This window comes from Mus musculus, chromosome 1, assembly GCF_000001635.26.
Source record: "Mus musculus strain C57BL/6J chromosome 1, GRCm38.p6 C57BL/6J".
Lineage (NCBI taxonomy): Eukaryota > Metazoa > Chordata > Mammalia > Rodentia > Muridae > Mus > Mus musculus.
The window spans coordinates 24,088,152-24,104,951 of NC_000067.6; the positions used below are offsets into that span (position 1 = coordinate 24,088,152).

General features: G+C 40.8%; 1 protein-coding gene across 18 annotated transcripts in view; it reads right to left on the bottom strand.

Moving 5' to 3' along the window:
* Fam135a (family with sequence similarity 135, member A) overlaps positions 1-12,333 on the bottom strand; it is an 89,727-nt gene extending 77,394 nt beyond the window's left edge. For 4 of the 18 annotated variants that reach the window (XM_017322275.2, XM_006496233.3, XM_030242599.1 and 1 more), the window contains exon 1: positions 11,910-12,210. In XM_017322275.2, coding sequence (XP_017177764.1) covers positions 11,910-11,998 — 89 coding nt within the window. In that variant the 5' untranslated portion in view covers positions 11,999-12,210. Of the gene's footprint in view, positions 1-10,479; positions 10,569-11,909 lie in introns of all 18 variants that reach the window. The other 14 variants (XM_030242593.1, XM_006496231.4, XM_030242594.1 and 11 more) reach the window with 10 other exon arrangements.
* Between the last annotated feature and the right edge of the window lie 4,467 nt (positions 12,334-16,800).

Sequence of the window (16,800 nt, forward strand, 5' to 3'; positions counted from 1 at the left end):
CAAGTGAGAGATAAAGTTGAATCTCACTGAAATAAGACTATTAAAAGGAAGTAACTGCATCTAAAGGGCAAGCATATGAGCCACATCCACAAAACAAGTTCAGCAAGTCACTGACACAGAAAATAGAATAGAAAAAAAACAAAAACACAAAACACAAAAATCCTATTTTTTTAAACAAAACAGTATTTATCAAAGAAATAACATGTAAAGGCCTGTAACTCTGTAACTTGTAAGCTATAGAATGTGCAATAGTAGGATAAGCTATAGAATGTGCAATAGTAGGATAAGCTATAGAATGTGCAATAGTAGGATAAGCTATAGAATGTGCAATAGTAGGATAAGCTATAGAGTGTGCAATAGTAGGATAAGCTATAGAGTGTGCAATAGTAGGATAAGCTATAGAGTGTGCAATAGTAGGATAAGCTATAGAGTGTGCAATAGTAGGATAAGCTATAGAGTGTGCAATAGTAGGATAAGCTATAGAGTGTGCAATAGTAGGATAAGCTATAGAATGTGCAATAGTAGGATAAGCTATAGAATGTGCAATAGTAGGATAAGCTATAGAATGTGCAATAGTAGGATAAGCTATAGAATGTGCAATAGTAGGATAAGCTATAGAATGTGCAATAGTAGGATAAGCTATAGAATGTGCAATAGTAGGATAAGCTATAGAATGTGCAATAGTAGGATAAGCTATAGAATGTGCAATAGTAGGATAAGCTATAGAATGTGCAATAGTAGGATAAGCTATAGAATGTGCAATAGTAGGATAAGCTATAGAATGTGCAATAGTAGGATAAGCTATAGAATGTGCAATAGTAGGATAAGCTATAGAATGTGCAATAGTAGGATAAGCTATAGAATGTGCAATAGTAGGATAAGCTATAGAATGTGCAATAGTAGGATAAGCTATAGAATGTGCAATAGTAGGATAAGCTATAGAATGTGCAATAGTAGGATAAGCTATAGAATGTGCAATAGTAGGATAAGCTATAGAATGTGCAATAGTAGGATAAGCTATAGAATGTGCAATAGTAGGATAAGCTATAGAATGTGCAATAGTAGGATAAGCTATAGAATGTGCAATAGTAGGATAAGCTATAGAATGTGCAATAGTAGGATAAGCTATAGAATGTGCAATAGTAGGATAAGCTATAGAATGTGCAATAGTAGGATAAGCTATAGAATGTGCAATAGTAGGATAAGCTATAGAATGTGCAATAGTAGGATAAGCTATAGAATGTGCAATAGTAGGATAAGCTATAGAATGTGCAATAGTAGGATAAGCTATAGAATGTGCAATAGTAGGATAAGCTATAGAATGTGCAATAGTAGGATAAGCTATAGAATGTGCAATAGTAGGATAAGCTATAGAATGTGCAATAGTAGGATAAGCTATAGAATGTGCAATAGTAGGATAAGCTATAGAATGTGCAATAGTAGGATAAGCTATAGAATGTGCAATAGTAGGATAAGCTATAGAATGTGCAATAGTAGGATAAGCTATAGAATGTGCAATAGTAGGATAAGCTATAGAATGTGCAATAGTAGGATAAGCTATAGAATGTGCAATAGTAGGATAAGCTATAGAATGTGCAATAGTAGAATAAGCTATAGACATATGGAAATTGTATCTTCCAAAGTAGACAAACTTTCAATGTGAGCATTAATGTGGCTATAAGGAGGTTAACACAGGGATGGAGGATCCAGATAGGGATTAGAGGACTCCTAATGCAATGGACATACTTGTTCCCACTGAAGTCAGACCTGCAGCATTCCTGCACCGCCAGGACATGGTAACTCCATCATACCCATCCAGCATTGCTCTCAGCTACAAAGTGTTCCTACTGTTTGTTTTCCCAATTGGGAGTCCTTTTCTATTCTCTTTCTGATTTCACTGGCAAGTGTAGGAGGGACAGGGTAAATAAAGCAGACAAGAGTTTTATTTCTAGGTATTTGGACTTGCAGAACTCTCAGTAGCCTGGGATTAACACAGCACATAGAGAGCTCTTGTTTTCTTTTTGGCTTTTGGTTTTTCTTTGTAAGAAGGGAGGTCACATTTTTGATAGGCTATCGTGATGGCAAGAGTAGCAGACAGTACATGTCACTTCTTTTTTCCTTTCCGTGCCATATGGTCACCAAGCCCGAGACAATTTCTCAATCTCTCTTGATGCCAAGTTACCCTGCCCATGGAATGTGGTCGACTGACTGCACTTATGGAATAGAAACCGAAGTGAAGCATGCAGCAACTAACTTGTTTAAAAGGAAATTCTCTGCCCTTAAGTTCACTTCCCATCATTTTTCTAGGCAAGAATATCTTCTTGACAGTAGTCTAGTTTTAATCACAAAGATTAGGGCAAAACTCTTTAAACACTGGCAAGAGAAGAAAAGGATACTGGACTCCTGAGTGTCTTAGCTGCTTAGACACTGCTCAGTCCTTTTGTCTTATGATTCTTTGATACAGTAATACACTTAATCTACACCTTTGCATGCAGATCCTTCATAACTTCTCTGCCCTCATCTCTTAGCAGCCTGCCCACTCCAGTCATTCTTAATTCCTTTCTATCTCAAGCACAGCCGGTGGCCCCAAGTCCTGGAGTTCATTCTTCTCTGGAGCTCTCCTCCATCCAGCTATGGACTGTGACCTTTTCTTGGTCTAGACTCATATACCAGCTTCTCAACCAGGCCTGCCCTGGCCACATTATCTAGCTGCTTCAGCCACACCCTACCTGTTCCTAAGCACTTATGTCCCTTTAAAATATTGAAGACTTTACCCACTACCTTTAAAAATCTAGATCGCTACAGAGCCTAGGCTGGTCCTGAATTCTCAATATTTCTACTTCTTTCTCCACATAATGTGATTATAAACACGAGCTATCAAATCCAGCCTTATTACCCTTTCTTACATCTTAAATATAAACCTCTGTAAAAGTGGGGCATTCTGGTTACTCTATTTACTGGTTCATATTCATATGGAAGAAACTCAAATTTTAACCTTAGTGAATATTTAAGATATTAATATTAAATATTTCATAAATAGAAATTATTTTTCTCCTATCTAAAATAAACCAATTTGGAGGAAGGCATTATGATATGGATATATTAACAGGCACTGATGGAATACATTCCCTTATTAGTGTATGTTTAGAATTCTCCTCTGCTCCAGTTCCTATACTCTACTACGCTTTTCGCTATATTGTTGCTGTCTCCTTGTCTTAAATCCTTTTCTTTTTATTAAGCAACATTAAAGAGAAATATACATATATATGTACAAATGTACTTTTACAAATGTTTAGAGGAAAAAATAACAAAAGAACTAAGGAAAAGGTAAGGGTGAAAGAAGAACGAAAGAAGAGGGCTCTCAGGGTTAGTGAGCATGATTGTGATTCTCTTGACACAAACTAGTCTTTTTCCCATCTATAAAATGCTGCTTGGCCCCATCAATCCTTGCTGGCTCTCTGCAAGAGGAATCAGACATTTTCTGTGATCTACAGTCCACCCCTTGGTGGAAATCATTGATGTCTCTCAAAATTCCCAGAAGGAAGCTGGAAGACTTTTCCCCCCTTAAGGTGAAATCTTACTTTTAAATGTTGTTAACTCATTAAAAGATCAAGATAAAAAAACTTGTCACTGTAAATCAAATTCAAAAAGTGCAAATTGATTCTAAGGACTAACATACTGATTTCTAATTTATACAGATTTTTATACCACTCACAAGAAAAATCCTGGTCTGTCCTTTCTCAAGAACTAACAAAACTGTCAGAAAAGACTTCTTTCCTTGTATCACAATTATGCATAGGGAATTCTCCAGTACAACTTTTCTGCAGTCACAAGCCATGAGCTTCATAGCCTTTTCAACAGTCGAGGGCAGGCTCAGAGCTCATAGATTTAACCATGGCCTCAGACATTATCAGAATCAGCTGATTTATCTGAGACCAAACGGTTTACCCTTGTAGTCCTGGCAAAACAATACAAAACTCAATAATCTGGAGGCCAATCAAACAGAAATCCGTTCTGCACCATTTCCTAAATCACCAGCAGATAATTCAGCTAAGCAATCTACAAATCCCAATCTAGACATGGAATGACTCTGATGCTCAGTGAGAAATCCATGCTGAAAAGCCCATCCCTACCAAGCACAGCTAATAAGCAGAGAAAAAAAATTACATTGCAATACCTCAGGAAAAGTTACTTTTTTTTTTTTTTTTTTTTTTTTTTTGAGACAGGGTATCTCTGTGTATCTCTGTGTAGCTCTGGCTGTCCTGGAACTCACTTTGTAGACCAGGCTGGCCTCAAGCTCAGAAATCCGCCTGCCTCTGCCTCGAAAGTGCTGGGATTAAAGGCGTGTGCCACCACCACACAGCTAAGTTTTTTTTTTCAATGAAAAAAGTTCAGTTATGAATCTGAAAGTCATTCTTGTTCTTTCGGAAATGCTGTGACCAACATGAAGACCACAAAACTGTCTTAGTGTGAGTGAGGAACTGATTCCGTAATTTAATTTCAATCTAACAGAAGTAAAATATTTCCCTGCTAAGCACAGCTTTCCTGTGCCGACAGAGCTACTATTTTAAACATTCTGTGGTGATGTTAAAATCACGAGGCCTGGGCATGGTAGTGCACACCTTCAATCCTAACACTCAGGAGGCAGAGGCAGGAGATCTCTCAATTCAACTCAAACGGGACAGGAACCTGAGGCAGGAGTTGATACAGAGACTATGGAAGGGTGCTGCTTACTGGGTGGCTTCCCATGAATTATTCAATCTGCTTTCTTACCACACCTGGGACAACCAGCCTAGGGATGGCCACTTCCATAATGGGCTGGGTCCTCCCTAATTAAGAAATATCCTACAGCTAGATCTTACAGAGGCGTTTTTTTTTTTTTTTCAATTGAGGTTTCCGCCTTAAAATAACTTTAGCTGTGTCAAGTTGACATAAAACTATCAAGCTCAATATGTCTTTTTAAATATTTAAAACATTTGATTTATATGTATATGTGGGTACTTGAGTAGGGGTGCCCTCGGGGCCAGACTTCCTAGTGGCTGTGAGCTGTCCGACATAGGTGCTAGCAACCAAACACTAGTCCTCTGCAAGTACTCTTAACCATCAAGCCATCTCTCCAGAACTTATAAACTGAATTATCTCAAGTAGTTTTCTAGATTAAAATTAATTTTACCTGTTTCCCCACTTTTTTAAAAAGATTTTTTATTATTTATTTATTTATTTATTTATTTTTTGAGACAGGGTTTCTCTGTATAGCCCTGGCTGTGCTGGAACTCACTTTGTAAACCAGACTGGCCCTGAACTCAGAAATCCGCCTGCCTCTGCCTGCCTTCCAGTGCTGGGATTAAAGGTGTGCGCCACCACGGCTGGCATTTTTTTTTTTCTTTCAGAATTTTTACTCAGCAGCCACCTTCAACAAAAGGGGGAACCAACAGCTAGTTTCTGACTTCTACTTGTAATTTAGGAACTATAAGACAAGTGAAATCAAACAAAACCCATGATAGTGATGGTCCAAACAATGACACCAAAATGATATCACTGACAGAAAACAAACAACTTCTTGAAAGGCTCCTTGTTAGCATGTAGTGTGTCATTTTCTCATAAAAACAAGAAATACTTTTCCTTCAGGACTGTCTGAAAGTTCATTTCTTTCCCAGCTAAATACTGTCTAACATAAACGTCCTTCTAAGAAGCCATACTGCTATTAGAGCTTCATGTTCACTATAGTGAGAGGTTCGCATTATTACAGACATGGAGACTGATTGCAAAGGAAGGAGCAGTAGATCCATTCACACTGTGACATAGATAACTGGGAACTGAGATTAACATTTGGAAATTGCAACCAACAATAGAAGAATATCTAAAATGCACAGTGAAATTTAAGTATGTCAGTTAGAAATACAAGAGAGACTTTTAATGAGGTTAGAATGGCGTTACCTCAGTGCATCTAAGAGCAGTGAATATAGAATCCATGTTAATTTCCTTGGGTTTCTCTAAAGAAATAAATAGGAGGCCTTAAATAGGAGAAAGCCAAGACTTCAGAATGCTATTTTCTTGTGAGTCACACAAAGTTCTTTTTAATAATCCTGTTTGTATCCCAACAAGCAGTAGAAAGATGGTCCCTCCTGGTAGAAGGAATGCTTAGCTTTCCTAAATTTCAATCTAAATTTCGAACTCTACATTTACATAGCTGTTTTGAGCTAATCTTGACAAGACATAAACCACACAGTATATATACTAAAGACAATCAGCTGGTGACATCTGGATTTTCAGGGTTTGCATCAAGTCATGTGATTAAGTATGTGAATATCTGAGCAAGTCTTATTTCGTAGGTTTATATGCAGTCCTTTTCTGGGGGGCTGAGGCCATGACACCCTGCCCATTTTATTTGTTCTTCCATGTAGTGAGCAAACCATGCTCACTACAGGATCATAGCTGCCCTAAAGGGCCCAGCCACCTGGCAAGCTCCAGCCTCTAAGGATCACCACCCACCCAGAAAGCTTTTAACCACTGACCAGAATCAGAGTTAGCATGGACATACTCTCAGCAGGGACACCACTCACCGACAAGGGCCAGTCACAGCAAAGCTGAGCTCAGTCCACTTGTTCCAGTAAAGCAAGTTAAACAAGGCAAGTGTCTATCTAGAATTTTTTGCTGGTATTCCTCACTTCTCAAAGTAACCTCTAAATTTAGCATTTTACCAGCCACTTGCATACTGCACGAACTACACAAAATTATAAATATAGAATTAGACTCCCTTCTTTGGGGAAGGGAGAGAGGACAGACCTGTGAGAGGAAAGGGAAGATTAATTTGACAGACATGTTTCTGGAAAGCGTTGTTCTCTGTTGGTGATACCAGTAGAGAGCAAACAGCAGAGTGAAATAAAAGCAAATACAGGCACTTAAGACTTATGCAGCAACTCCTACACTAGCAGCTTTAATTATGCTATTTGATTTACTTCTCCTATACGCCTGCAAAGTGAGGTTTCCAAAATGTTCCTGTAACTATTCCAAGGTCACACAGAAAGGAATTAATGAAAAAAGACATACCCATATTGTATTTTCACTTACAATACTCAAAAATTCACACCTGTAAATAACAATTAATGATCATGAAGCCAAAGATAAATGTGCCCACCAGAGGAAAAACCAGAAAGAAACACTAATGGGAAAAACTATACTTACTAAATTAACTATGTTCAGTCTCCCATGTAGTCAAAGGTATTGCCTATGAAATCCTTAAAGTTCTCTCACCCACTGCCACAAACAAAAGCATACTTTGAAGAGACTGTCCCTTCTGGTTTCATTAAAGCTTGTGTTTATACAACTGACTATTAAAAAGAAAATGCATTATTACTAATATTACAACTGACATTTATATAAGTAGGCACTCTAAAAATCAACAAAAGGAACACTGTTGATATTAGAAAACTGTGTCAATGGCATAAAAAAGGACAAATAAAAAATACAGTAAGTAGTGGATGATCACAGTCATCTATTGGATGGAACACAGGGCCCCAGTGGAGTAACTAGAGAAAGCACCCAAGAGCTGAAGGGGTCTGCAACCCTATAGGTGGAACAACAATATGAACTAACCAGTACCCCCTGGAGCTTGTGTCTCTAGCTGCATATGTATCAGAAGATGGCCTAGTCGGCCATCAGTGGAAAGAGAGGCCCATTGGTCGTGCAAACTTTATATGCCTCAGTATAGGGGAACGCCAGGGCCAAGAAGTGGGAGTGGGTGTGTAGGGGAGCAGGGCGGAGGGGAGGGTATAGGGAACTTTCGGGATAGCATTTGAAATGTAAATGAAGAAAATATCTAATAAAAATAAATAAATAAAAAGCCTTCCGAAGGAGCTAAGTTACAAAAGCCTGTGGAATCCCAGTGATCCTCAATGTTCAAGGATCTACTCAACAGTGGTTGGAAAAAAATTAAAAAAAAACCATAAACTTTGTGTTTGCTTGTTTGCTATCTCAACAGAAAACAAGACTCAGAATCAGAGTAAAGAAATACTAACTTCTTGACATCCTATGCTTCCTTTTAGTTATTATTCCACGACCAACTTTGATATCAGACCTGGATTCTAATTCAGACGTAAATCTGTTTTCCCAAATGGAAATAATTTTATAATCCCTACCTGAGAAACTAATGCTCACAAAGTACACAAAGCATTAAATGTGGTACTTGGTGCATGATGCTCAATAAATAGCTAAATATCATAATTTTTAAATATTCTGTTCGAGAAAATATCTACTCCAAATAATATAGATTATGTAAAACTAATTATATTTTTCAAGTGTATAGCCTGACGATAGCTTCACTTGTAAGACAGACAACTTTAAATGGAGAATGACTAACTCCAATTAAAATCCAAAGCAGATCTTTATAAAGACTGGGAAAATAAACAACTCAAGATTTCAATTACAAACTTAAGGAACTTTTTTACTGATTTCACTTCTAACATTTTTCCCCTGCTCACCTATATGATTTAAAAGCTCTTCTATAAATATCATATTATTATATGGCAATTCAGTTATGAATTTTACACAAAGGAGCTGGGGAAAGCCTGCATTCTAACCCTATCCACCTGCACTGGGAACTCCTTCTAAGTCTTAGAGCTAAGTAAGGATGAGGACAGCATGAAAACCTGGAGTTTGCCATTGCAAAGGACAAAAAGGGCAGAGGACACAGGCTTCCATGGTCCTACACTGATGATGATCCCTGACTTGTTACTTAGACAGGAAGAGGTTACTTAGACACCTTCCAAGTCTATAGCTTACTGGCAAATTGTATACATCAATGATCGCGTGTGACAGTCACCACTGCTGTTAACAGTAATTATGAATGCTACACTCGCCTACCATAGCATAACCCGCAGAGGATTCAATAGGAAACACCAATTCTAGGACAGATTAAACTAAGTGTTGCTAAAGGACATGAATAAAACTGAACAGAAATGTTCTAAATGCCTAGTGAGAACCCACTGCATCTGGCCAAACCCAGACATCCATATTCACAAGATACTCTAGAAATAATTTCTGAATTATGATTGGTGTGATAGAACTCTATAAAAGGAAATCCACACTGTAAGTTTCTTAGAACTGTCTCTTGGTTGAGAGATAATTCACAAAGTTGGTTTGATAAAAACAAGAACTGGGTAAGAGTTTTAAATAGGATACACCCTTTAATGACAGTATACCTGGCCCTTACACCTGAACACTTAGGTACATGTTAAAAACTGAAAATCCTTAAAATAGGCAACCTCTGTATAGAAGAGCCTAACTACACTCTTGAAAGCATGCAGCCTACCAACATGCACACTGTAACTTTTTTGAAAACGTCTGGATCCAGTAAGAATGCTCTCTGTATCCCAGCTCTGCATCTGGTTCCTCCTCGGTCCTTAACCTTCTTGACACTCAAAGCAAACTGAGCTACTCAGTCTAAGGCTCTATGCTTTATCTCTGCTCACTTAAACAAACACATGTACATATCACAAAGTTCACTAGCTTTCTCCTCCATACCTCAATCCAAAACAAAGGCAATCCTGGCCTTCTCTATGTCCTAAACAATCTCTCGTGACTGACCCGTAAGTCCAAGGGGCTCTCGTTTACAGAAACTAAAGGGAACATAAAAGACAACAGGAAACTAGAGTCACTAAAGACAGAACTCTTACAGTTCCTTTCAGGATCGACTCCGGGCAAACAAAGAGTGACCCAACGCCTGCTCATTGTGTCTGAACATTAACTAATCTAAGCTCGTTCAGAGTTCACTACTATTCTACTAGATATAGTCTATAGAATTATGAAATTTTAAAAAAGACATCAAACTGTTTAGGGATTTAAATCTTTAGGGATTTAAGTACTAGTAACTTTATTGTTGCTAGTATCTAATTAAACAAAAATATGTATTTCCATGGCAATTTTTGTCTGTGGTGGCCCTAAACGTGTTTAAATGAGGGGTGATTACAGACAGATTACTGGGCTGCCCGAGTTACTACTACAGTTTACAGGTGGAGACACTGAGGGGACGCTGGATGGCTTCTTCAGACTACTACTGAGTTATGCTCTGGGTTCAAATCTTTTCACATTTACTCTTGCGCCTGCTGTATAACATAGATCCCTTATTTCAATTCAAAGAAAATTAACATAGCTCACTATAATACTAAGAATTTGTAGATGGTAACTTTCTAATGGATATTTCCCTACAAGTAAAGAGACTGGTTTTTAAAGGAGAGCAAGCATCTTTGAGAAACAGCAATCACCTATTTGCATTTGAAAAAGCATTAAAATGTAAACTATAGGAAAAGTTCTTCACTTCATCATACATACAAGTTCTTTTAAGAGAAATGTTCTTTAATTACACCGGGTTCTTCTACTTTTTTAATTTTAAGCCCACTCTGAACAAGAAACTACTCCTTTTTCCCCCTGCCTTGGTATTTTTCTTCTTAAAATAGAAATCTAAAACAATGTAAGTCCTACCTGACATAGATAACTTAAGGAAGAACTTATTGTTTGCAGGCTGCTTTGAGATTCCAGAATGAAATACATAATCCAGTTGTTCTTCAACCCTAAAACAAAGGCAAACTTTACTGACAGTAACTGCCTCAGCAGATGCCTCCAGAGCGTGACACTACACCATCGTCAACAGAAACACAAGGTTCATTTCAATTAGATTGGATTCAAAATGGAGGGAAGAAAAGCTCCCAAATGTATTAAGTTCTTTTGCCCAAATCAAAAGATTAAATACTTCTTTCTTGATAAGCAATTATCCTATTCTTGTTCGCAAAAACTGTACGCATTTATTAAATAGAACAAGCTCAAAATGATGTAACCAACCGTAATCGTAAAACAACAAATCAATACATTTTATATAGTAATTTTTGTTAAATTTCACTTCAGATTTGTTCCTGGTCAACTGTTATTTACTGGAGCACTGACCTCTGGCAAATCTTAACTCTTTATAAATGGCCAGTTTGTTTCTCATAACATGACTGGTACATGTAATTCAAGATCCAATCAAGTGAGCTGCCATTCTTTAGAGAATTTCTGGTGAAGAAAGATGAAGAAACTGCTCTGGAAGCTTCAGTGGGGATACTAGGCATAGCCCTAGCTTGCGTAGAAAGCAGAAGAGAACAGAGGTTGTTACAACTCTTCGGGGATGTAATAAAAAGTAAAACATATGGACTGAAAAAGAGGTTCCATCCACACATATAGGAAAAAGGAGTTTTATGGCTTAAAAAACAAAACACCAACATTAAAGAACTAAAATCGGTTCGGTGGTTAGGAGCGGCTGGACCGAAAGCAATGAGGCGGGGGGACCAAAAGAGGTTAAGAGAGTGAGGGCCTCTGAAGGCAAGGCTCGACACTGGAGCAAAGAGATGCTTAAACGCAACAACAAAACGCAAAAGGCCAAAAAGCCCACCCTCCCACAAGTCAGTAACTAACAAAAGAGCTAGAACGAGGTGCCAAAGGAGAAAATAGTGCTAACAGCGAGGAAACTGATCGGCGACGGCCAAGAGGTTAACGACTGGGGATGCACAGTCGAGGGACCGAGCTGGACCGAGCGGAGAGCTCGACCGACGTCGAGGGACCCCCGGAGCCAAAGGGCGCGCGGGCGCGGGTGGAAGCGAATGAGGGTCGAAGGACCAGGCGGCGACCGTGGAGTGGGGCGGAGAGCCGGCGGGACACCGGGCACGACGAGTGGCAAGGGCCGGCCGGGGGCACCCGCCTGCGCGCCGCGCCCCTCGCGTCCCCGCCGACCTTCAGCGGGCCCAGGACCCGGCTCCGACTGAGGCCAGGGCGCCAGAGGCAGACGAGGCGAGGAGGCCACTTCCTGTCCGGCCCCGCGGGGGAGATGGACCTGGCCCGCGTCGCGGGGCCGGGAGTCGCGCGGACAGCGAGGGGCTCACCTCTCAACCGGCACGGCCTCGGCTGGCGCCTGTGCGACGGAGGAGCTCTGCGTCCGGCTGGTAGGCGTCCTTAGCCAGGTCCGCACCATCCCGCCCCGGGCCCGCTCACATCGCCATCGCAGCACCCGCAACCACCGCAAAGCCAAGAGCCGGCTCGTCTCCGGCGCTCGGCTCCCGGCCCAGAGCCGCCGGCGAGCATGCGCAGTCGCGTCGGTCCCAAGGGAACCGGGCCGCCGAGCGCTACCTGCGTTCAACAGGTCCCGGCCCGCGGCCCCGCCCCTGGGGCTCTCCCCTCCCCCTCCCGCAACGTCCCGCCTTCTCTGAGGCGAGGACCCGCCCCCTTGGGCTCCAAGTCCCGCCCCCCCAGGAGACTCAGCTGCCGCGGGCCCCCGGCGCCAACCGAGATTTGAAGATTTGTTCTCCCTTCCCGGCTCGCCCCTCCCGAGTTCCCGCGAGAACGGGAGACTTGCGTCAATAAAAAGCGCGAGCCCAGCCGGGGTGGGAGCTGGGGGTAGGGGGGGGGATAGTGTGAACCACTGGTCGAGAGTTAAAGGGCCCCAAGAGATGCGAAAGGACAGTTGAAGACTGAGGAGATTTCTCTCGAAGTCATCTACGTCTTCTCTCCTTGCTGCCATGGCTAGAGCCGACCCTCGCGCCTCTGCCAGGGCAGTGGGTCGGTGCTGCCCCAGCAGTCGCTAATGGGGCCATCCATGGTGTGGCCATGCGTGCAGCTGATCTATTAGTGTCTTGATTGATGACATCTTAAATAGAAGCTTTCAGGTCTTAAATTCCATTAACGGAAGCCCATAGTCTTTCATTGATTAACTTCATTTTCTTCTTTCCCGCTGTCCGAACAGAACATTTTTTAAAGATTTATTTACTTTACATCCTGCTCGGTTCCCCCTTCCAGATCCCCTCCCCTCCCACAGTCCTTCCCCCACTCCCCCTTCCCTTCTCTGAGTCTGTGAGGCTGGCACTTCCTATCCCACTGAGGCAGGACAAGGCAGCCCAGCTAATAAAACATATCCCACATAAATGGAGCTGCTTTGGGGATAGTAGCTCCCCTCCCCCTCCCGTTGTTGAAGACCCACATGAAGACCAAGCCACACATCAGCCACACATGCTGGAGGAAGTGGGGTTAGGTCCAGCCCGTGTATACTCTTTGGTTGGGGGTTCAGTCTCTGAGAGCCCCAAGGGTCCTGGTTAGTTGGTCTTCCTGTGGAGTTCCTATCCCCTTCAGGACTGCAATCTTTCCTCCTATTCTTCCATAAGAGGCCCCTCGCTCCATCCACTATTTGGCTGTGGGTGTCTGCTTCGGTTTGAATCATCTCCTGGGTGGAGCCTACAGAGTATCCTTATAATAGTGTCAGGGTTTGGTGCTTGCCCATGGATGGGTCTCAAGTTGGGCCACCAGCAGGACATTTTATAGCTCGTTAAAGCTTCTGTGTGTGACTCAAGCAAGGTTGGGAATTTCAGCAACAGCTGAAAATTTCCCTCAGAGCTGTAACACTTTCACACAGCTCAAGATAAAATGAATGGGGAGAACAGAACACAGCTTGTGATAAAAATGAATTAGGAGGAGAGAGTGGTGTCTCTTAGATATAATGTGAGGGAACATGATGCCACTGATAATCTGCTTGAAGATGGTTAAAAATGGCAAATATTGTGTATATTTGCTAGAATAAACATGAATGAAACCTTTCTGTCCACTTGGCAGTGGTGATGTGGCCTTGTACCTTAGGCCGTTTGAAACCAAGTGTTAAATGTGATTTAACCACTGGCTTTTCTTCAGTTTTTGGGCAAAATTTGAACAGGATTGGAATGCCCGTGTCACCTTATGATAATGTTTGCATAAATGATCCTTCTGGTACAGTTACTCTTGTTTTTTACAGACAGAGTCATATCTACTACGATGGGTGTCCACAATGCACAATGGTAAGGTATTTTTGGGAAGTTATATTTCTTTAACACCAAATATGAGACTGAGGCAAGCGAAGTCTAAGTTTAGCACTTCCTTTATGGGTACAACAGCTTCGGGTTTAAAGGGCGAATATATTAGTTCATCATGTTGTGATGTTACTTCATGGCTTAATGGCTGTGGTCTCTCTGGGAAAAGAATGGTATAAGACAGTGACCATGCCAATCCTCCAGTTAAAAAGAAAGCACTCAGCTGTGTTTCAGGCTTCTCACCTGTAATTGCTGCACTGGACAGGCTGAGAGCAGCCTGAGCTACAATGTGATCCCTTTTCTCAATAAGTATATGAGAGAATTTCTTTTTAAGCTAGTGGCATGACTTGCATCTCGTTGTTGAATGGAGATAATGAGGACTGAGAAGACTTTGCTACTTAGTGAACGCAGTAAAGGAGAAGATTGGAATCTATAGACAATAAATGCACTTTTATAATCTATGTGGCATAGTCTTTAATAATGCATTGCCAGGAGAACCTTGAGACTGCACAACTGATTGGACTACAGAGTGCTTTTTACAGCACGGTATGGAAAGGCTCAAGCAGTTACGTCTGGATTGCAACTCAGATGATATGGGTTTTCCAAGTGGCAAAGCATTTGCTCGGATCAGAAGCTGTCAGACAGGAGACGCCCCTCCTACCGCCACACTTCTGAGTCACTCCTGTAGAGTGTAATTACATAGTATCGAGTGACAGCAATGACTTGACTTCATGGCTTATTCTCCTCTCAGTGTGCCTAGAGCTTACCATGGTGTTCTGTAATGTGGTGTTTATGCTAATTACTACCAGCTTTGCCATAGCAAACGCACCAGAGAGACTAACTCATATGTCTTATGATTCAAACCCTATCACTAGTCCTGACCTTCTAGCTCATTCCAGCCACGGCTCTGTGGCTCACATCAGAGCTTTTCATAGGAAGAGTGATGAACCGCCTTCTTCACCATAGCTGAAACAGACCTCTGCCCACTTCCCCTTTCCCTGGGTACAGAGATCTGTCTCTCGAATCTGGGTTCTCAGGATGGACTCACCAAGCCTAGAATCCCCCAGTCCTACTGGATGCTTTCTTGTGTCTCCCGTAGAGTTCATGTCCATGTGCCGATTGGGTTTCCAAATACTTCTCTATTTCAAAATGATTTCCAACTCCAAGGAAAAGTCAGACATGGACAAAAAGAAGCATTACTTCTAGTGAGACTAGAGAAAGGGATCAAAACATACTACGAATGGAATAAAGGAGGGCTGTCAACTTTAGATTATTTGATGCATGACAGTCTTTGCAAATATTATATAAAATAGTCATGCAACAAATTTAAAGTTATTTAAACACTAATTTACTATGAATTAAAGCCTGCATAAAAGAAAACATTCTTACCTGTATCAAATAAAACTATTGCCGTTTGTACGTGTGTCACCTTTTTTGTTTGTTTAACATCAAAACTCAGTGTTCTTGCCCTTTTCAGTTGTAGAATTTTTAAAGTTGTGTGCTTCTTTTCAGTTATCTCGTGAATTCATTACTTAATTTAAAAAGTTGAAATGTTTTATAAAACCTGTGACCTTATGAAAATGATTATAGCTCTCTGATTTATAGATGGAATAGGCTGCTTCGTGGGTGTGTTGGAAAACTTATTCTTATAAAGACCTTTTTAAAAAAAAGAAAAGGCCCGTGCTTCTGAATATTTCTTTCCCTAAATAGATTGAGTTTCTAGGACAATATTTGTAATGATTGCTGGAAGTCACTTAAAAATCCATACAACTCTAAACTCAAATGTCCATATAGAATGCAAAATTAAACATTTAAAATTCTTCTCTAGAGAAAAGTTCCTTTCAGTTCTAGGTTTTACATGGGACCAACCATTATAAATACAGTAGCCAGAAAAGCCACAACAATAAAATAACACTTTTATACTCTGCTGTCATTAGGCTTAATTTCCTTTATTGCCAATTACAAGTTTGTCTATCCTTATGTTTTTTATTTTTGAAATGTATCATATTACATTTGTTGAATGTAATATCTAGGGTGCAGAGAAAGAAAAACATACAGAATCATGAAAAAAGGGGAATTTAATTTTTAAAACTTTCCAGCCAAATCTTAAAAGGCCCTGGCTCTGCTTAGCCTCCAGGTTGATCAATTTCAGGGTGGCATGGCTGTTGACTAAAATTCAATTACATCTTGAAAGGCTATTTAAATTACTTTTCTAATTTATTCAGCAAAAAAAAAAAATGCAATTTGAACTAATCTGGGTCAGGAGCACACTGTCAGCTTCCGGGTGAGTCTATTTGTAGAAACATCTTGAAGAGGATTTTTGCCACGTGCTTGCTTTTGCAGGTTAAGGGAAAACATTCTAGGGGACAAACTTTCGTTTCTGTATCATTGCCAGAGACTCCTTAGCAACCAGAGTTGTGTGTGTGTGTGTGTGTGTATGTGTGTGCGCGCGTGTGAATGTGAGTGCATGTGTGTGTGTGTGCGCGCGCGCGTGTGAATGTGAGTGCATGTGTGTGTGTGTGTGTGTGCGAGTGTGAAAGTGAGTGCATGTGTGTGTGTGTGTGTGCGCGCGAGTGTGAATGTGAGTGCATGTGTGTGCACGTTCTATAGCATTCACCTTTAATCACTGCACTTGGGAGTCACAAGCAGGCACATCTTTGTGAGTTCAGGGCCAACCTGGTCTGCATAGTAGGTTCCAGACCAACCAGATCTACATAAAGACTTTAAAGAGAGGAGGGGGGAGATAGAATTTACCATAATGAATTTGCTGTCCTTTAAAAAGTATTTTCCACTCATTGGATGTTGTTTTTACAAGATTCTATAAACACTATTGTTGTGATTTATATGTATAGATAGGTCACTTTATGGGTGTCATGTAGCCATCTCTCTCCACTTTGCTTTTACTGAGTAAGTCGTGGAACTCCAATGTGCCATGGTGACTACA